This window comes from Entelurus aequoreus, linkage group LG23 (assembly GCF_033978785.1).
Source record: "Entelurus aequoreus isolate RoL-2023_Sb linkage group LG23, RoL_Eaeq_v1.1, whole genome shotgun sequence".
Lineage (NCBI taxonomy): Eukaryota > Metazoa > Chordata > Actinopteri > Syngnathiformes > Syngnathidae > Entelurus > Entelurus aequoreus.
In genome coordinates this window covers 41,614,958-41,637,715 of record NC_084753.1, presented here as the reverse complement: position 1 = coordinate 41,637,715, position 22,758 = coordinate 41,614,958, and the positions used below count along the sequence as shown (strand labels likewise).

Genomic DNA, 22,758 nt, shown 5'->3' with positions numbered 1-22,758 from the left:
GGTAGCTTGCGTGCACACTTCCTGTACACGCCATAGCCAAACGAGCCAATCAGATTGAGGACATGTCCTTTTTTTATTTATATATTTTTAGTATTTTTTTTTTATTGGAAAAAAAAAAAAAACGATCGAGGGAATTTTGGCAAAAATTTAATTGAAAAATGAATTTCACTTTATTTTGCTAACATGTGCTGAAAAAATATGATTATAAATTAAACATTACACAATTTATGGAAACATGTATCTTTTGAGGTAAAAATGTACTCACCAGAATAAGAAAAGTGCGTTAGTCCTACTGTTAAGAAATAAAATAAAAAAACAGCCTTTTTAGTAATATAATCCTTAATTTTTTCATTTTTTTAATGACTATCTCGAAATAGACTCTAGATTTAAGAGTAGCTTTCGTGCACACTTCCTGTACACGTCATAGCCAAACGAGCCAATCAACATGTCCTTTTTTTATTTATATATTTTTTTGTATATTTTTTCCTTTTATTATCTTTTTTTTAATTGAAAAAAAAACTGATTGAGGGAATTTTGGCTAAAAGTCCCTTAAAAATTAATTTCACTTTTAATTGCTAATATTTGCTGAAATAAATATTATTAAAATTACACCATTTATGGAAACATGTATCTTTTTCAGTCAAATTTAATCACCAGAATAAAAAAGAAAAGTGCGTTAGTCTTACTGTCAAAAAAAATAAAATAAAAAAGAGCCTATTTAGTAACAAAATCCTTCATTTTTTCATTTTTTTAGATGACTACCTCGACGTAGACTCTAGATTTAAGAGTAGGTTGCGTGTACACTTCCTGTACACGTCATAGCCAAACGAGCCAATCAGATTGAGGACATGTTTTGTTTGTTTTTTATATATTTTTTTGTATAATTTTTTATTTAAAAAAAAAGAAAAGATTGAGGGAATTTTGGCTAAAAGTCCATTAAAAACATATTTCACTTGAATTACTAATATTTGCTGGAAAAAAGATATGATTAAAAATGAAAAATGACACAACGTACGGAAACGTGTATCTTTTTAGGTCAAATTTAATCACCAGAATAAGACAAATACTGTCAAAAAATTAAATAAAAAAGTGCCTATTTAGTAATATAATCCTTCACTTTTTTAGATGAATATCTCAACGTCAACTCTTGATTTAAGAGTAGCTTGGGTGCACACTTCCTGTACACGTCATATCATGTGGAAAACGAGCCAATCGGAATGAGGGATTTTTTAGATTTTTTTTTTGTATTTTTTTACTTTAAATAACATTTTTTTAAATATTTTTTTTTCTCTTTACGTACAAAAATGTCACATATTTAAATTCAAAGGCAGATTCATTAATTATTTACTGTCACAAGCGGCCCTCTAATGGCAGCCATGACTCCGGTGTGGCCCTCAATGAAAACAAGTTTGACACCCCTGTTCTAATCCTTCCTTCTTTTCTCTATTCTTCCACAGAATCTTGTCTGGCGCATATTTGGAGGGTTAGCTAAGCTGCTCATGCTAGAATAATTGTTTCTAAATGATCAAAAAAACGTTGTATTACATTGAGTTTCTGACAAGAAGACAAAAGCTGTTTTTGAAACCTACCAAGAGTGTTCCTGTTTTCTCTCATGTATGGTAATCAACAGAAAAGATATTGTTCTAACCCAAGGAATTCAAAGCGAAGAGAACCAAGGATCTGCCCAATTTCCAGACGACCTCTATTTGAAGTGTTTTACAAACTCTTTTTGAACTATCTTACGACCTCTTCTTTTGAACTATTCTGTAACCAAAGGCAACGCTGTTTACGACCCACTTCCCTCTGGAAGTGGAAGCGGTGGCCAGGTGGTCGGAGAAAGTCAAATAAAGAAGGAGGAGTGCGATCTTTTGGCAGAACGTAATGACACTGTACAAGGGTACAGATGTGCATGTTTCTCCTCACTGGACCACATTGAATTCTGTCCCTGTTTAATTCTTTGCCTCTTGTCTTGTTTAATAGATGTCATCAGTGTTTGAAGCTGACGGCTCTGGTTTGCTTGTTTCTCCGGAAAAAGGCTCAAAACGGGGGAAAATGTTGGCAACACAACAAGCAAGCAATAAAGACCAAAACAAAACAAAAAAACACCCCATAGGGAAAAGCGAGTGATCGGATGAGTGATGAAAAAATACAACATCCTGTTCTTCCATGGGGCTGGGACATTTTGTTCTCTTCAAAGCCAAATGCGCTGGAAATTGTCCAGAAGAAGAAAAAAAAACAGTGAAAACGCTGATGAGTGGAGAATGAAATGTAGCAGGAGGAGTGTGTTAAAGTCATAATTTGGTGCATGCATTGCACAGTAAACCACAAACATCTCCATAAATAGTATCTATGGGGGGGACTATTATTCCTCGTCTGTAAATAAAGTCCATGCAAAAAGAGAATACAATGATTTGCAAATCCTTTTCAACTTATATTCAATTGAATAGACCGCAAAGACAAGATATGTCACGTTCACACTGAGAAACGTTGTTTTTTTTGTGCAAATATTAGCTCATTTGGGATTTGATGCCTGCAACATGTTTCAAAAAAGCTGGCAGAGGTGGCAAAAAAGACTGAGAAAGTTGAGGAATGCTCGCCAAACACTTATTTGGAACATCCCGCGGGTTAATTGGGAACAGGCGGGTGCCATGATTGGGTGTAAAAGCAGCTTCTGTGAAATGCTCGGTCATTCACAAACAAGGACGGGGCGAGAGTCACCACTTTGTCAACAAATGCCTGAGCAAATTGTTTGAGGACAACATTTCTCAACCAGCTATTGCAAGGAATTTAGGGATTTCACCATCTACGCTCCGTAATATCATGAAAAGGTTCAGAGAATCTGGAGAAATCACTGCAAATAAGCGATGATATTACGTACCTTCGATTCCTCGGGCGGTACTGCATCAAAAAGCGACATCAGTGTGTAAAGGATATCACCTCATGGGCTCAGGAACACTTCAGAAAACCACTGTCAGCAACTACAGTTCGTCGCTGCATTTGTAAGTGCAAGTTAGAAGTCTATTATTGAAAACCAAAGCCATTTATCAACAACACCCAGAAACGCCTTCGGCTCCGAAGGGCCCGAGCTCATCTAAAATGGACCGATGCAAAGTGGAAAAGTCTTCCGTGGTCTGACGAGTCCACATTTCAAATTGTTTTTTGGGAAACTGTGGATGTCGTGTCCTCCGGACCAAAGAGGGAAAGAAACATCCGGACTGTTCTAGGCGCAAAATGTAAAAGGCAGCATGTGTGATGGTATGGGGGTGTATTAGTGCCCAAGGCATGGGTAACTTACACATCTGTGAAGGCACCATCAATGCTGAAAGGTACATACAGGTTTTGGAGCAACATATGTTGCCATCCAAGCAACGTTATCATGGACGCCCCTGCTTATTTCAGCACGACAATGCCAAGCCACGTGTTACTACAGTGCGGGTACTAGACTGGCCCGCCTGTAGTCCAGACCTGTCTCCGGTTGAAAATGTGTGGCGCAATATGAAGCCTAAATCTGTCCATCGGATCCAGTTGTCGTCTTAACGAGCTTTTATTCACGACATCACAGCTAATTCAAGTGCTAACTGCTAGCCTCAGACACATACACATGAAGAACAACTCAATTGCTCTGTTTATTGCTATTCTGAATGTTGCTGGTACGTGTTTGGTTTTGGAATTGGATTGCATTATTATGGTATTGTTTTGTTGGATTGATTAATAATAAAAACATTTAAAAAAAGAAGAACAGCTACATTTCAAAAAGAGAGGTAAAACAAAAGTAGTGAACGTAAGGAAAACAATGATGAATAAAATACAGTGGCAACATGGGACAAGCAGAAATGCACATAGCCATGTTTGTTTACATTGGAAGTCCACCGCTTCTCCGGCACTTGCAGTTAGCAAACTCGTCCAAAAGATGGCGCCATAACACAAACAATAAAGCACATTTTAGTTTATGCCAGGTTCTGCGCATGTCAAAGTAAAGTATTCCGATTGAATTAATCAGATCATTTTTTCAGGGTCCATGTTTCAATTCCTGCTTCCGCCATCCTGGTCACTGCCGTTGTGTCCTTGGGCAAGACACGCTATCCACCTGCTCCCAGTGCCACCCACACCGGTTTAAATGCAACTTAGATATTGCACAGTAAAAATGCTGGGTTATTTTGACAACCCAATTTATGTGTTGCTAGTGTTGGGTTGAATTTGGGGGTTATTTTTATGAAGAGCAATACATTTTTTTGGTTTTTAAGGGTATTTTTTTAACTCAATTTCTGGGTTTTCAAAATTATTAACCATTTTTGGGTTGTTTTTCAACTAGTAACCCATTTTTGGGTAAAAGGCTTTTTTTATTATTAAAAAGTTACTTTTTTCTTAAAGGGAATTTTATCATTATTAACATTATTTACAATCACCCTACATTGAGTTAGCATAACTCAACCTTTGGGTTAAATAATTCAACCCAATAGTTTGGTTGGGAATAACCCAACATTAAGTTATCATAACTCAACGCTTGGGTTGAAAAATTCAACCCAATAGTTTGGTTGGGAATACCCAACATTAAGTTATCATAACTCAACATTTGGGTTAAATAATTCAACCCAATAGTTTGGTTGGGAATAACCCAACATTAAGTTATCATGACTCAACTTTTGGGTTAAATAATTCAACCCAATAGTTTGGTTGGGAATAACCCAACATTAAGTTATCATAACTCAACTTTTGGGTTAAATAATTCAACCCAATAGTTTAGTTGGGAATAACCCAACATTAAGCCATCATAACTCAACTTTTGGGTTAAATAATTCAACCCAATAGTTTGGTTGGGAATAACCCAACATTAAGTTATCATAACTAAACATTTGGGTTAAAAAATTCTACCCAATAGTTTGTTTGGGAATAACCCAACATTAAGTTATCATAACTCAACTTTTGGGTTAAATAATTCAACCCAATAGTTTGGTTGGGAATAACCCAACATTAAGTTATCATAACTCAACTTTTGGGTTGAAAAATTCAACCCAATAGTTTGGTTGGGAATAACCCAACATTAAGTTATCATAACTCAACTTTTGGGTTAAATAATTCAACCCAATAGTTTAGTTGGGAATAACCCAACACTAAGCCATCATAACTCAACTTTTGGGTTAAATAATTCAACCCAATAGTTTGGTTGGGAATAACCCAACATTAAGTTATCATAACTAAACATTTGGGTTAAAAAATTCAACCCAATAGTTTGGTTGGAAATAACCCAACATTAAGTTATCATAACTCAACCTTTGGGTTAAATAATTCAACCCGATAGTTTGGTTGGGAATAACCCAACATTAAGTTATCATAACTCAACTTTTGGGTTGAAAAATTCAACCCAATAGTTTGGTTGGGAATAACCCAACATTAAGTTATCATAACTCAACTTTTGGGTTGAATAATTCAACCCAATAGTTTAGTTGGGAATAACCCAACATTAAGCCATCATAACTCAACTTTTGGGTTAAATAATTCAACCCAATAGTTTGGTTGGGAATAACCCAACATTAAGTTATCATAACTAAACATTTGGGTTAAAAAATTCAACCCAATAGTTTGGTTGGGAATAACCCAACCTTAAGTTATCATAACTCAACTTTTGGGTTGAATAATTCAACCCAATAGTTTGTTTGGGAATAACCCAACATTAAGTTATCATAACTCAACCTTTGGGTTAAATAATTCAACCCGATAGTTTGGTTGGGAATAACCCAACATTAAGTTATCATAACTAAACATTTGGGTTAAAAAATTCAACCCAATAATTTGGTTGGGAATAACCCAACATTAAGTTATCATAACTCAACTTTTTGGTGAAATAATTCAACGCAAAAGTTGGGGTAAAAAAGATTAACCCAGAATGTTGAGTTAAAATAACTCAACTAAGGGGTTTGTCCTTTTCTGGACCAGCAGTTGGGTTAAAATTGGGTTATTGTTTAACCCAACATTTTTTAGTGTGTGAGTTTCACTATGTAAAGCGCTTTGAGTCACTAGAGTTAAGTTGAGTTGAGTTTGAGTTTATTTCGAACATGCACGCATACAACATGATACATCACACATGCATGCATACAACATGATACATCACACATGCATGCATACATGATACATCACACATGCACGCATACAACATGATACATCACACATGCATGCATACAACATGATACATCACACATGCATGCATACAACATGATACATCACACATGCATGCATACAACATGATACATCACACATGCATGCATACAACATGATACATCACACATGCATGCATATATGATACATCACACATGCATGCATACAACATGATACATCACACATGCATGCATACAACATGATACATCACACATGCATGCATACAACATGATACATCACACATGCATGCATACATGATACATCACACATGCACGCATACAACATGATACATCACACATGCATGCATACAACATGATACATCACACATGCATGCATACAACATGATACATCACACATGCATGCATACAACATGATACATCACACATGCATGCATACAACATGATACATCACACATGCATGCATATATGATACATCACACATGCATGCATACAACATGATACATCACACATGCATGCATACAACATGATACATCACACATGCATGCATACAACATGATACATCACGCATGCATGCATACAACATGATACATCACACATGCATGCATACAACATGATACATCACACATGCATGCATACAACATGATACATCACACATGCATGCATACAACATGATACATCACACATGCATGCATACATGATACATCACACATGCACGCATACAACATGATACATCACACATGCATGCATACAACATGATACATCACACATGCATGCATACAACATGATACATCACACATGCATACAACATGATACATCACACATGCATGCATACAACATGATACATCACACGTGCATGCATACAACATGATACATCACACATGCATGCATACAACATGATACATCACACATGCATGCATACAACATGATACATCAAACATGCATGCATACATGATACATCACACATGCATGCATACAACATGATACATCACAATTTCCAGTTTCTCTATACAACATGTTGGAAAAGGAGTAGGAAGAAACAGATCTTATTTAATCCTACCCCTTTTCCTTTACAAAGCAGTTGCTAAAACTTTTGTTCACTTCCTGTTCTCAATTTATTCACAATATACTCCATAAGTAATAACAATACAAATAAATAAATAATAATTAGTGAAGTAAGTTATATTTCATATGAAAAGCGCTATATAATGTAATATCTGTGATATTTGTGTAAGTGTACTGTGCCTTTAAGGGTTTGTGAACGCGCATGCGCGAGAGAGTTGGTGGGAAATATAATCCACTTCACTAATCCGAATGATGATCAGATTAAAAACACATTTTTTTCCACGTCCACGTGGCTAGTGGTCGATAAACCCTCCTGATTGGCAACCAGGGACTGGGCAAGGAGGCGCTCAGAAGTATTAGTCAAGTCACAGCAAAAAAAAAAAACAGACCGAAAACAGGAAACGGAACCAAAATAAGAGCGCTGGAAAGGAAGCAAGAACTAAACACTGGAAAAAACAACACGAAAGTCACGAAGGATCATGACAGGGATTCATTATTGTTCATGGTAAAAGTGTAAAAAAAATAAAAATAAAAATAAATAAAATAAATTGTTACAGCCACTTCCTGTGTGGAGTTCCTCACATGAAAGCAAGGTGGTGTTACGGAGGAGGTGTGCCCGGGCAGGAGGAGGGATGGCGGGGTCTAACTCTCTCCTCCTCCTCCTCCGCGTCCCACATAACGTCGTGCTTCCCCCACGCAGTCCACAACGCCGCAGAAGCACGATGGAGAAATCCCGCTTGACGTGGGCCCTCGTCCTCCTCCTGGGGGGCTTCCGGGTGACGACGAGCCAGACCACCACCACCGCCGCCCCTTCGCTCCAACCCACGCGGAGCTGGACTCTGCCGGGGTCCGAGGGAGGTCGGGGGCCGACCACACCTCCCGGCGGAGTCCCGCACCAAGTCGTCACGCCGCGCGGCCAGGACGCCGACAAGCAGGACGGCGAAGATGACGCCGCGGGGGAGGCGAACGCCGGAAGAGGTATCATTTATTCGCGTCCCCTTGACCAAATCAACTGTAAAACATGTTTTTAATCAGAAAACTGATCCGATGAAAAACTCTGCAGGTAACAGGAAGGTCAAAAGTGTGACTCAACACAGTCCTGTTACCTAAAAAGGTATTTTAAGTATTATTTTATATTATTTTAACATGTCCTGTCCAGGCTAGGCACGTTTATTTAGAGAGCACAATTCGTACACTGTCAATGTCAGGTTGTGACGTTGATTTAACATTGAAATGTGGTCGTTTCCCAACCAATATTCTACAACACAAATACGACGTTGAAACAACATGCTTACTGACGATGTTTAAAGACCTACTGAAATGAATTTTCTTATTTAAACGGGGATAGCAGATCCATTCTATGTGTCATACTTGATCATTTCGCGGTATTGCCATATTTTTGCTGAAAGGATTTAGTATAGAACAACGATGATAAAGTTCGCAACTTTTGGTCGCTGATAAAAAAAAAAAGCCTTGCCTGTACCGGAAGTAGCGTGACGTCACAGGAGCTAGTATTCCTCACATTTCCCCGTTATTTACAATGGAGCGAGAGAGATTCGGACCGAGAAAGCGACGATTCCCCCATTAATTTGAGCGAGGATGAAAGATTTGTGGATGAGGAATGTTAGAGTGAAGGACTAGAGAGGCAGTGCAGGGTGTATCTTTTTTCGCTCTGACCGTAACTTAGGTACAAGCTGGCTCATTGGATTCCACACTTCCTCCTTTTTCTATTGTGGATCACGGATTTGTATTTTAAACCACCTCGGATACTATATCCTCTTGAAAATGAGAGTCGGGAACGCGAAATGGACATTCACAGTGACTTTTATCTCCACGACAATACATCGGCGAAGCTCTTTAGCTACGGAGCTAACGTGATAGCATCGTGCTTAAATGCAGATAGAAACAAAAGAAATAAACCCCTGACTGGAAGGATAGACAGAAGATCAACAATACTATTAAACCGTGGACATGTAACTACACGGTTAATGCTTTCCAGGCTGGCGAAGCTTAACAATGCTGTTGCTAACGACGCCATTGAAGCTAACTTAGCAACGGGACCTCACAGAGCTATGATAAAAACATTAGCTAGCCACCTATGCCAGCCCTCATCTGCTCATCAACACCCGTGCTCACCTGCGTTCCAGCGATCGACGGAGCGACGATTATAGATGCGGTCGGCGGCCCGAAGACGGAGGAAGTCAAGGTGAGGTCGGCGGCTAGCGCGTCTGCTATCCATCTCAAAGTCCTCCTGGTTGTGTTGCTGTAGTCCGCTGCTAATACACCGATCCCACCTACAACTTTCTTCTTTGCAGTCTCCATTGTTCATTAAACAAATTGCAAAAGATTCACCAACACAGATGTCCAGAATACTGTGGAATTTTGGGATGAAAACAGAGCTTTTTTGTATTGGATTCAATGTGTCCGAATACTTAGGTTTCAACGATTGACGTCACGCGCATACGTCATCATACATAGACGTTTTCAACCGGAAGTTTAGCGGGAAATTTAAAATGTCACTTTATAAGTTAACCCGGCCGTATTGGCATGTGTTGCAATGTTAAGATTTCATCATTGATATATAAACTATCAGACTGCGTGGTTGGTAGTAGTGGCTTTCAGTAGGCCTTTAAACAACAAAAATGTCTCCAAAGTGCTGCACAACAATATTAAAAACAATATTAAAAACAATAATCAAATATTATCCTTAGCTCCACCAATGACTGAATAAAAACAAATAAATAAATAAATATAGAACCAATATAAAAACAATATAAAAATAAATATGATTAAAAACGATTTTAAAGGGAAAAAACAGTAAATAGAAATCAAAATTAATTAATTAATGTTGGGTTCTGATGTTGATTTAACATTGAAATTTGGTCATTTCCCAACCAATATTCTCCGACACAAATACAACGTTGAAACAACATGCTTACTGACGACAATGATTTGACCATTGAAATTTGGTCATTTTCCAACCAATATTCTACAACACAAATACAACGTTGAAACAACATGCTTTTTGACGACGTTAAATCAATGTCAGGTTGTGATGTTGATTTAACATTGAAATTTGGTCATTTCCCAACCAATATTCTACAACACAAATACAACGTTGAAACAACATGCTTTTTGACGACTTTTAATCAATGTTGGGTTCTGACGTTGATTTAACATTGAAATTTGGTCATTTCCCAACCAATATTCTACAACACAAATACAACGTTGAAACAACATGCTTTTTGACGACGTTGATTTAACATTGAAATTTGGTAATTTTCCAACCAATATTGCACAACACAAATACAACGTTGAAACAACATGCTTTTTGACGACTTTTAATCAATGTTGGGTTCTGACGTTGATTTAACATTGAAATTTGATAATTTCCCAACCAATATTCTACTAAACAAATACGTTGATACAACATGCTTTTTGACAACTTTTAATCAATGGTTGTGACGTTGATTTAACATTGAAATGTGGTCATTTCCCAACCAATATTCTACAACACAAATACAACGTTGAAACAACATGCTTTTTGACGACGTTGATTTAACATTGAAATTTGGTAATTTTCCAACCAATATTGCACAACACAAATACAACGTGAAGTCCTGTGGGGAGTGCTCAGAGAGTATGGGGTATCGGACTGTCTGATTGTGGCGGTCCGCTCCCTGTATGATCAGTGTCAGAGCTTGGTCCGCATTGCCGGCAGTAAGTCGGACACGTTTCCAGTGAGGGTTGGACTCCGCCAAGGCTGCCCTTTGTCACCCATTCTGTTCAGAACTTTTATGGACAGAATTTCTAGGCGCAGTCAGGGCGTTGAGGGTATCTGGTTTGGTGGCTGCAGGATTAGGTCTCTGCTATTTGCAGATGATGTGGTCCTGATGGCTTCATCTGGCCAGGATCTTCAGCTCTCACTGGATCGGTTCGCAGCCGAGTGTGAAGCGACTGGGATGAGAATCAGCACCTCCAAGTCCGAGTCCATGGTTCTCGCCCGGAAAAGGGTGGAGTGCCATCTCCGGGTTGGGGAGGAGATCTTGCCCCAAGTGGAGGAGTTCAAGTACCTCGGAGTCTTGTTCACGAGTGAGGGAAGAGTGGATCGTGAGGTCGACAGGCGGATCGGTGCGACGTCTTCAGTAATGCGGACGCTGTATCGGTCCGTTGTGGTGAAGAAGGAGCTGAGCCGGAAGGCAAAGCTCTCAATTTACCGGTCGATCTACGTTCCCATCTTCACCTGTGGTCCTGAGCTTTGGGTTATGACCGAAAGAACAAGATCATGGGTACAAGGGGCCCAAATGAGTTTCCTCCGCCGGGTGGCGGGTCTCTCCCTTAGAGATAGGGTGAGAAGCTCTGTCATCCGGGAGGAGCTCAAAGTAAAGCCGCTGCTCCTCCACATGGAGAGGAGCCAGATGAGGTGGTTCGGGCATCTGGTCAGGATGCCACCCGAACGCCTCCCTAGGGCGTTGGGAAGACTATGTCTCCCGGCTGGCCTGGGAACGCCTCGGATCCCCCGGGAGGAGCTGGACGAAGTGGCTGGGGAGAGGAAAGTCTGGGCTTCCCTGCTTAGGCTGCTGCCCCAGCGACCCGACCTCGGATAAGCGGAAGAAGATGGATGGATGGATGGAAATACAACGTTGAAACAACATGCCTTTTGACGACGTTTAATCAACATCGGGTTGCGACGTTCATTTGACCATTCCCCCAACCGACAACATGGGTCCAACGTTAGACATCAACGTTGTCTCAGTTTACAAACACAACAATTTTTCAGAGTTGTTTTGAAGTCAGTTTTAAAAAGACATGCACGTCCAATCAATGTTGTTTCAATGTCTTGTAACTGCTGGGTGAAACAAGCCACTCCACAGTATAAGTGAATTATACGATTTAGAATTGAAATGATTTATTTCGAGACCGATTTACCGCAAGTGCTGACGGGGCGGAACGGCACGCATTCACGAGCATAACTGCCAGGGTGTTGCTGTTTGCTTTCATAAGGATTATATACTGTATGTCCACAGAAGTGCAACTAATCACATTTATTTCAGCCTCCTTGCCAGATGTGTGCTGAGTTCCCCCCCAAGTATGCGGTCTGGACTCGGAGGCCCTTCTTCACCCTTTGCACGGATTTTAATCCGACATCAAAACACGGGGAGAAGCTGGTGTCCATTAGCCAAACGCAGGAGTCCTTAAATGTGTGATTTATTCCTCGTCCCGCGCTACACCAGACAACTTTACTGGAAAACACGCTTGAGGCGCTTCCGTTCCGTGATTCACGGCCGAGTTTACCAAAGTCGTGGCATTCCGAGCGTTGACTTTACACTCTCCGGGCTTTCTTGTTGCATGCCGAGCCTCCCAGGACCAACTTATCTGCGGTCTCGAAGGAGAAGTGGGCCTCTCAACTCCCGCTGAACTGACCCGCCATGATTATGCTGAGAGGCCGAGATCTCAGATTACAAGAGTTCTGCTTACTCAGGAGAATCCGGAAGAGGACTCGTTTAACCCCTCAGTGGTCTGTAGGGTTGTTCCATGTCCCCTAACGTGTCCCCCTCTGCGCCCAGGGTGTCCTCCCTTGGGCCTGGAGTCCCTGAGGGTAGATGACACCCAAATTCAAGTGTCCTCCTTCCAGAGGTTCAGTCTGGGTCAGCGCCGGAGACACTTCCGTTCCGTGATTCATGGCCGAGTTTACCAAAGTCGTGGCATTCCGAGCGTTGACTTTACACTCTCCGGGCTTTCTTGTTGCATGCCGAGCCTCCCAGGACCAACTTATCTGCGGTCTCGAAGGAGAAGTGGGCCTCTCAACTCCCGCTGAACTGACCCGCCATGATTACGCTAAGAGGCCGAGATCTCAGATTACAAGAGTTCTGCTTACTCGGGAGAATCCGGAAGAGGACTCGTTTAACCCCTCAGTGGTCCGTAGGGTTGTTCCATGTCCCCTAACGTGTCCCCCTCTGCGCCCAGGGTGTCCTCCCTTGGGCCTGGAGTCCCTGAGGGTAGATGACACCCAAATTCAAGTGTCCTCCTTCCAGAGGTTCAGTCTGGGTCAGCGCCGGAGACACTTCCGTTCCGTGATTCATGGCCGAGTTTACCAAAGTCGTGGCATTCCGAGCGTTGACTTTACACTCTCCGGGCTTTCTTGTTGCATGCCGAGCCTCCCAGGACCAACTTATCTGCGGTCTCGAAGGAGAAGTGGGCCTCTCAACTCCCGCTGAACTGACCCGCCATGATTACGCTAAGAGGCCGAGATCTCAGATTACAAGAGTTCTGCTTACTCGGGAGAATCCGGAAGAGGACTCGTTTAACCCCTCAGTGGTCCGTAGGGTTGTTCCATGTCCCCTAACGTGTCCCTCTCTGCGCCCAGGGTGTCCTCCCTTGGGCCTGGAGTCCCTGAGGGTAGATGACACCCAAATTCAAGCGTCCTCCTTCCAGAGGTTCAGTCTGGGTCAGCGCCGGAGACACTTCCGTTCCGTGATTCATGGCCGAGTTTACCAAAGTCGTGGCATTCCGAGCGTTGACTTTACACTCTCCGGGCTTTCTTGTTGCATGCCGAGCCTCCCAGGACCAACTTATCCGCGGTCTCGAAGGAGAAGTGGGCCTCTCAACTCCCGCTGAACTGACCCGCCATGATTACGCTGAGAGGCCGAGATCTCAGATTACAAGAGTTCTGCTTACTCGGGAGAATCCGGAAGAGGACTCGTTTAACCCCTCAGTGGTCCGTAGGGTTGTTCCATGTCCCCTAAAGTGTCCCCCTCTGCGCCCAGGGTGTCCTCCCTTGGGCCTGGAGTCCCTGAGGGTAGATGACACCCAAATTCAAGCGTCCTCCTTCCAGAGGTTCAGTCTGGGTCAGCGCTGGAGACACTTCCGTTCCGTGATTCATGGCCGAGTTTACCAAAGTCGTGGCATTCCCGAGCGTTGACTTTACACTCTCCGGGCTTTCTTGTTGCATGCCGAGCCTCCCAGGACCAACTTATCTGCGGTCTCGAAGGAGAAGTGGGCCTCTCAACTCCCGCTGAACTGACCCGCCATGATTACGCTAAGAGGCCGAGATCTCAGATTACAAGAGTTCTGCTTACTCAGGAGAATCCGGAAGAGGACTTGTTTAACCCCTGAGTGGTCCGTAGGGTTGTTCCATGTCCCTAACGTGTCCCCCTCTGCGCCCAGGGTGTCCTCCCTTGGGCCTGGAGTCCCTGAGGGTAGATGACACCCAAATTCAAGCGTCCTCCTTCCAGAGGTTCGGTCTGGGTCCTCACAGAGGCAGACTCAATATCCAGGTGGGGAAAGTTTTGGATGTTTCCGTAATTTATGAAATAGGTCAGGGAGTGCGTCTGAGAGCAATTAAAATCTCGACTAAGCTATTAGGAGACGCGGCCAAGTCCGTGGTTCCCGCGGAAGCTGACCCAAGCATTTCTGTGTGTGTGTGTGTGTGACGCTCATCTCAGTCTGGCATCGAGGACGGGGATCTGTATGACGGCGCCTGGTGTGCCGACTACAAAGACCGGAACCAGTGGCTGGAGGTGGACGCCCTTCACCTCACCCGCTTCACAGGTGTCATCCTGCAGGGCCGCAGCACCATCTGGAGGTCAGGTCGTGTCAGAGGGGGCGGGGGGGAAGGTCTCGGGTGTTGTCCACTGATCCACCTTGCTGCAGGCAGGACTGGGTGGAGACCTACAAAGTCCAGCTGAGCAACGACTCCATAAGCTGGGAAAGCAGCATGAACGGGACACAAGAAGCGGTACGTCTTAGCATTTTTTTTCATGACAGTTTATGTCCAAAGTGTGGCCCGTGGGCCAATAGTGGCCCGCAGCTGGAGTTTTGTCGGCCGGAAGAACACGGTTGGGATAAAATCAAAGAAGAAAAACAACAGTAATTGAACGGGCCCTCGCCCCCGTCGGTCACTTCCTTCCTGAGGCCACGACCCACTACCAAAAAAATTTAGGGACTCCCGAAATATAAAATTTTTCACCATACCTGATGCGCCTGCAAATATGGGGACTTTTCGTGCATGTTTGGGGCCCTTGCGGTGCTCTGCATCGCCCTTCGGCCCTAGTAAAATAAAATACAATACACTTTTATAATATAATTAAAATGTTAATGAAATACTATTTTATTTTATTTAAGTAAAATAGAATCAAATACAATTGTAAAATATTATAATTCTAATTAAAATTTTTATAGAATAAAATTATATTTAATTTTATTTAAATAAAATAAAATTTTAAAATACTATAATTCTAATTACGAATTTAATAAAATAAAATTGTATTTAATTTTATAAAATTGTATTATTTAAAAAAAAAAAAAATCAAATAAAATTGTAAAATATTATAATTACAATTTTAATAAAATACAATTATATTTAATTTTATTTAAATAAAATAAAATTTTAAAATATTATAATTATAATTAAAATTTTAATGAAATAAAATTGTATTTAATTTTATACAATTGTATTTAAATAAAATCAAATAAAATGTTAATATATTAATTACAATTTTAATAAAATAAAATTATATTTAATTGTATTTAAATAAAATAAAATTTTAAAATATAATTATAATTAAAATTTTAATAAAATAAAATTGTATTTAATTTTATAAAATTGTATTTAAATAAAATCAAATAAAATGTTAAAATATTAATTACAATTTTAATAAAATAAAATTATATTTAATTGTATTTAAATAAAATAAAATTTTAAAATATTATAATTATAATTAAAATTTTAATAAAATAAAATTGTATTTAATTTTATAAAATTGTATTTAAATAAAATCAAATAAAATGTTAAAATATTAATTACAATTTTAATAAAATAAAATTATATTTAATTGTATTTAATTTTATTTAAATAAAATACAATTTTAAAATATTATAATTATAATTAAAATTTACATTTTATAAAATTGTATTTAATTTCATAAAATTGTATATAATTGTATTTAAATAAAATCAAATAAAATGTCAAAATATAATTACAATTTTAATACAATTAATTATATTAAATGTTATTTAATTGTATTTAAATAAAATAAAATAACAATTTTAAAATATACATTTCCGGACAGTTTCCGGAAATTTACCGGAAACTTTCCACCCCTTTGCAACCCTAGTTAGAACGCAAAAAAAAACCCAACCTTTTGTCTTCTTGTCTGTGATAATAATTGTGAACGACAGGCAAAATTCCAACAAAAGTGCACTTCCCCTTTAAGAGCTGCCATAAAGTGCTCCTGGTTGTCACATAGTGTACCTGCTGACTAGGTGTTTTATGACCGCAGATATTTGAGGGCAACAACGACGCAGAGACTCCGGTGCTGGGGATCCTTCCTGTCCCGGTGGTGGCACGTTACGTCCGCATCAACCCGCAGAGCTGGTTGGCCGAAGGCGACATCTGCCTCCGAGCCGAGATAGTCGGGTGCCGGGTCCACGGTACAGAGAAATGACTCGTAAGCCAAAAAGACGTAGGTGTCAGTGTGGACTTGTCCGTTGCAGAAACGCAGCCGGCGAAAGACGCCGCGCCGAAAGACGCTCTGGATTTCCGCCACCACAACTACATGGAGATGAGAAAGGTAAAGGTGAAGTTCCTGGGGTTGAAGCCGGGGTGTGACTGACTTGGTGGTGCCAGTTGATGAAGGCGGTGTCTGAGGAGTGTCCTGACATCACGCGCATCTACACCATCGGCAAAAGCTACATGGGCCTCAAACTCTACGTCATGGAGATGTCCGACCATCCCGGCAAGCACGAACTTGGTGAGGGAAGTTCTTCGTCATGTAAAGTGGACGTGTTTCTAGTCTCATATATTATATATATATATATATATATATATATATATATATATATATATATATATATATATATATATATATATATATATATATATATATATATATATATATATATATATATATATATATATGTGTGTGTGTGTGTGTGTGTGTGTGTGTGTGTGTGTGTGTGTATATATATATATATGTGTGTGTGTATATATATATATATATATATATATGTGTGTGTGTATATATATATATATATATATATATATATATATATATATATGTGTGTATATATATATATATATATATATATATATATATATATGTGTGTATATATATATATATATATATATATGTGTGTATATATATATATATATATATATATATATATATATATATATATATATATGTATGTGTATAAAAATATATATAAAAATTTAATTGTCATTTTTTTCGTGTTTTCTCCTCTTTTAAACCGTTCAATTAAGTGTAAATATCATTCATTATTAATAATAACATAGAGTTAAAGGTAAATTGAGCAAATTGGCTATTTCTGGCAATTTATTTAAGTGTGTATCAAACTGGTAGCCCTTCGCATTAATCAGTACCCAAGAAGTAGCTCTTGCTTTCAAAAAGGTTGGCGACCCCTGATCTACATCAACTATATGATTTGCCTGAGAAGCTGGAGAGGACAAAAAAAAAAAAATTGTTTTAATTTTTATTTGTGGCGGACGTAATTCTTTTGTGGCGGGCCGCCATCGTCTTCAACAAAACTAAAAGTGATGCTAAATGTTCATTGATGAACTTCATTCATCATCATGTGTGTGTACTTCACATTGTTTTCAACTAGAATTATTCTCTATGAAATTTGTTTCGGGTGTCTAAATCATATTAATTATTTCTCATGGGAAAAATGGTTGTCTACCCTTTTGTATAACGAAAAATTCAAAAACCGAGGTAGGGTACACCATTTGTTATGCGCAATGTTTGGCCGTGCGAAAGCTGAGACGGTTTCAGAAAACCGGAGCAAACTTTTGCCGAGTATTTTCGTTGGAAAGGGAACCCTACAAAAACCGAGGTACAATTGTATTTGCTTACTTCACGTGTGGTAACTCAGGTGAGCCGGAGTTCCGCTACGTGGCGGGGATGCACGGCAACGAGGTCCTGGGCCGCGAGCTGGTGCTCAACTTGATGCAGTACATTTGCCGGGAGTACAAGAAAGGCAACCAACGCATCGTCCGGCTGGTCACCGAGACGCGGATCCACCTTTTTCCCTCCATGAACCCGGACGGATACGAAGTGGCTTACAAGAAGGTACGCGCTGCTTCCGGTTTGGCGTTGGGCGACCTCGGCCTTATAAGGATGTTCCTCAGGGTTCCGAACTGGCCGGTTGGGGTGAGGGACGGTACAGCTATGAAGGGATAGACCTGAACCACAACTTCCCAGATCTGAACCACCTCATGTGGGACGCTCAGGAGGCGGCTGAGGACCCGTCCAAAGTGCCCAACCACTACATCCCCATCCCAGAATACTACACCAAGGAGGACGCTCTGGTAAGGACGCCAAGTTCCTCTCACCAGGTGACCATCAATGACCACATCTACCTCCAAGGTTGCTCCAGAGACGCGTGCCGTCATCAGCTGGATGCAGGACATACCCTTTGTGCTGAGCGCCAATCTGCACGGGGGCGAGCTGGTGGTGACATACCCCTACGACGGGACCTACGGCTGGGCGCCCCATGCCGACACGCCCACCACCGACAACGCTTTCTTCCGCTGGCTGGCCACCGTCTACGCCTCCACCAACCTGGCCATGGCCAACCCCGAGCGCCGCCTCTGCCACAACGAGGACTTCCAGAAGTACAACAATATCATCAACGGCGGCGCCTGGCACAACGTCCCTGGAAGTGAGTATAGAAAAACCAGAGCCGTGTATAGAGAGGGTATGGCCAACCGGGTTCCAAAGTTGGGACCAAACATGGCGCCCTGTAGTCACCAGAGGGGCTTTTGACCAATCAGAGAGAGTATGGCCAGACCATCACCTAATGATTGGTCAAAGGACGCCATGTTTGGTCCCATCTCTGAAACCGAGTTGGCCATACCCTCTCTACGTCCAGAAGTACAACATAATCATCAACGGCGGCGCCTGGCACAACGTCCCTGGCAGTGAGTATAGAAAAACCAGAGCCATGTATAGAGAGGGTATGGCCAACCGGGTTCTAAAGTTGGGACCAAACATGGCGCCCTGTAGTCACCAGAAGGGCTTTTGACCAATCAGAGAGAGTATGGCCAGACGATCACCTAATGATTGGTCAAAGGACGCCATGTTTGGTCCCAACTCTGAAACCGAGTTGGCCATACCCTCTCTACATCCAGAAGTACAACAATATCATCAACGGCGGCGCCTGGCACAACGTCCCTGGCAGTGAGTATAGAAAAACCAGAGCCGTGTATAGAGAGGGTATGGCCAACCGGGTTCCAAAGTTGGGACCAAACATGGCGCCTTGTAGTCACCAGAGGGGCTTTTGACCAATCAGAGAGAGTATGGCCAGACGATCACCTAATGATTGGTCAAAGGACGCTATGTATGGTCCCAACTCTGAAACCGAGTTGGCCATACCCTTTCTACGTCCAGAAGTACAACAATATCATCAACGGCGGCGCCTGGCACAACGTCCCTGGAAGTGAGTTTGACTGACTTAACACATATAGAAAAACCAGAGCCGTGTATAGAGAGGGTATGGCCAACCGGGTTCCAAAGTTGGGACCAAACATGGCGCCCTGTAGTCACCAGAAGGGCTTTTGACCAATCAGAGAGAGTATGGCCAGACGAATGATTGGTCAAAGGATGTCATGTTTGGTCCCAACTCTGAAACCGAGTTGGCCATACCCTCTCTGCTAAAAACTACACAAGCACGCCCCCTGGTGCCCATGAACAGTACAGCTGATGACATCCGAATACCGATTTGGTCCTCTGTCAATTACATGAGTAGTGAAAGACTAATAATAGAATACACCTTCAACTATTTACGGATGGTAATTGTTGTGTCGCAGGTATGAACGATTTCAGTTACATGCACACCAACTGCTTCGAGGTGACGGTGGAACTGTCCTGCGACAAGTACCCCCACGCCAGCGAGCTTCCGGTGGAGTGGGAGAACAACAAGGAGTCCCTGATCATCTACATGGAGCAGGTCGGTTCTCGCCGTTTGCAACCAAAGGGTAAAAATGGAGGACATCTTTCTTCCGGTGTTTTTGCGTTCTTACGAATCAGGAAGTGACCACTTTCTACCAGCCAATCAACTTGCACCGTGTTCAGCCTAGGGCCGGGCGATAGGGACCCGGTATTTTTAGGCCGAATCCCGATACACGGTATATGTCGGTATTTTAAACAAAACGTGTTTAGTTTAAACTCCACACCGCATTACTGTTACTACCAGTGTTCTGAAAATCACTTTTAAAAAGTAAGTCATTATAGTTACTCGTTCTAACTATCGGGGGATCACACTCCTCAGCCTTCCCGGTAAGGTCTGTTCAGGTGTACTGGAGAGGAGGCTACGCCGGATAGTCGAACCTCGGATTCAGGAGGAACAGTGTGGTTTTCGTCCTGGTCGTGGAACTGTGGACCAGCTCTATACTCTCGGCAGGGTTCTTGAGGGTGCATGGGAGTTTGCTCAACCAGTCTACATGTGTTTTGTGGACTTGGAGAAGGCATTCGACCGTGTCCCTCGGGAAGTCCTGTGGAGAGTGCTCAGAGAGTATGGGGTATCGGACTGTCTGATTGTGGCGGTCCGCTCCCTGTATGATCAGTGCCAGAGCTTGGTCCGCATTGCCGGCAGTAAGTCGGACACGTTTCCAGTGAGGGTTGGACTCCGCCAAGGCTGCCCTTTGTCACCCATTCTGTTCAGAACTTTAATGGACAGGATTTCTAGGCGCAGTCAAGGCGTTGAGGGGATCCGGTTTGGTGGCTGCAGGATTAGGTCTCTGCTTTTTGCAGATGATGTGGTCCTGATGGCTTCAACTGGCCAGGATCTTCAGCTCTCACTGGATCGGTTCGCAGCTGAGTGTGAAGCGACTGGGATGAGAATCAGCACCTCCAAGTCCGAGTCCATGGTTCTCGCCCGGAAAAGGGTGGAGTGCCATCTCCGGTTTGGGGAGGAGATCTTGCCCCAAGTGGAGGAGTTCAAGTACCTCGGAGTCTTGTTCACGAGTGAGGGAAGAGTGGATGGTGAGATCGACAGGCGGATCGGTGCGGCGTCTTCAGTAATGCGGACGCTGTATCGGTCTGTTGTGGTGAAGAAGGAGCTGAGCCGCAAGGCAAAGCTCTCAATCTACCGGTCGATCTACGTTCCCATCCTCACCTATGGTCATGAGCTTTGGGTTATGACCGAAAGGACAAGATCACGGGTACAAGCGGCCCAAATGAGTTTCCTCCGCCGGGTGGCGGGTCTCTCCCTTAGAGATAGGGTGAGAAGCTCTGCCATCCGGAAGGAGTATAAAGTAAAGCCACTGCTCCTCCACATGGAGAGGAGCCAGATGAGGTGGTTCGGGCATCTGGTCAGGATGCCACCCGAACGCCTCCCTAGGGAGGTGTTTAGGGCACGTCCGACCGGTAAGAGGCCACGGGGAAGACCCAGGACACGTTGGGAAGACTATGTCTCCCGGCTGGCCTGGGAACGCCTCGGGATCCCCCGGGAAGAGCTGGACGAAGTGGCTGGGGAGAGGAAAGTCTGGGCTTGGATGGATGGATATAGTTACTCGTTACTTAACCAAAAAAGTAATATCATTACTAATGGAATGACTCTTCAATAAATGGGAAAGTAATTAAAGAGGGCGGCATCTGGTCAGGATGCCCCCCGGGACACGTCCCAAGGAAGGTGTTTCGGGCACGTCCGACCGGTAGGAGGCCACGGGAAAGACTCAGGACAGGTTGGGAAGACTATGTCTCCCAGCTGGCCTGGGAACGCCTCGGGATCCCCCGGGGGGAGCTGGACAAAGTGGCTGCCCCCGCGACCCGACCTCGGGTAAGCGTAGGAGTATTCCATATCATCGAATAGATGTGATAAAATAGGCTACTACTTGGTGACTTAAGGCTTATGCGTACTGTATTAGGATTTTGTAGGAATCCTGGGTCTATTTGTGGAGGTCTTACAGCTCATGTGGTCTTCTCTCAGGTCCACAGAGGCATTAAAGGGGTGGTGAGGGACAAGGAGAGCAAAAAAGGAATAGCAGACGCTGTAATCAAGGTAGAGGACCACGAACATGACATCAGATCGGGTAAGGTTGCAGGTTTTCCCCTCAGTCAGTCCTGATCCCAGACAGAGCCTTGTGATGATGTCCCCTACAGCCGCCGACGGGGACTACTGGCGCCTCCTGAACCCGGGCGAGTACAAGGTGGTGGTCTGGGCCGAGGGTTACTTCCCGGCCGTGCGTCACTGCCACGTGGGGATGGAGCCCCGGGCCACCGTCTGCGACTTCAGCCTGACCCAGACGCCCATCCAGAGGCTGAAGGAGATCCGGGCCAAGGGGGGCAAGATCCCGCAGGACCTGCAGCTGCGCCTGCGGGCGCTGAGGTCACGGAAACTCCGCGCCAGCACGAAGGCCATCAACCGGCGCCGGGAGAGCCAGCGGGAGCAGGGGCGGAAGGCCCGGCGGGCCTCTGGGGACGGCAGATTATGAAGGGGACCGGACCAGGATTATGGTTGGGGTCATTTAAAGCGTCACTTCACCTCATTAAAAACTTTATACGCACTCACATTAGGTACACCTGTGGACTCTCAGGAGATCCAAGACACAAGCTCGAAATCC

The 22,758-nt window shown here is 42.7% G+C and overlaps 1 protein-coding gene across 1 annotated transcript in view; it reads left to right on the top strand.

Moving 5' to 3' along the window:
- Window positions 1-7,848: 7,848 nt before the first annotated feature.
- The window catches only part of LOC133640803 (probable carboxypeptidase X1), a 15,106-nt gene continuing 196 nt past the window's right edge, over window positions 7,849-22,758 (top strand). The window contains exons 1-13 of the mRNA XM_062034475.1: window positions 7,849-8,153; window positions 14,343-14,452; window positions 14,621-14,760; window positions 14,829-14,913; window positions 16,457-16,607; window positions 16,671-16,747; window positions 16,804-16,927; window positions 18,069-18,265; window positions 18,325-18,504; window positions 18,563-18,857; window positions 20,005-20,144; window positions 22,125-22,227; window positions 22,298-22,758. The exon at window positions 22,298-22,758 is cut by the window's right edge and continues 196 nt beyond it. Of these exons, the coding sequence (XP_061890459.1) occupies window positions 7,898-8,153; window positions 14,343-14,452; window positions 14,621-14,760; window positions 14,829-14,913; window positions 16,457-16,607; window positions 16,671-16,747; window positions 16,804-16,927; window positions 18,069-18,265; window positions 18,325-18,504; window positions 18,563-18,857; window positions 20,005-20,144; window positions 22,125-22,227; window positions 22,298-22,629 (2,190 nt within the window). The 5' untranslated portion in view covers window positions 7,849-7,897 and the 3' untranslated portion in view covers window positions 22,630-22,758. The remainder of the gene's footprint in view (window positions 8,154-14,342; window positions 14,453-14,620; window positions 14,761-14,828; window positions 14,914-16,456; window positions 16,608-16,670; window positions 16,748-16,803; window positions 16,928-18,068; window positions 18,266-18,324; window positions 18,505-18,562; window positions 18,858-20,004; window positions 20,145-22,124; window positions 22,228-22,297) is intronic.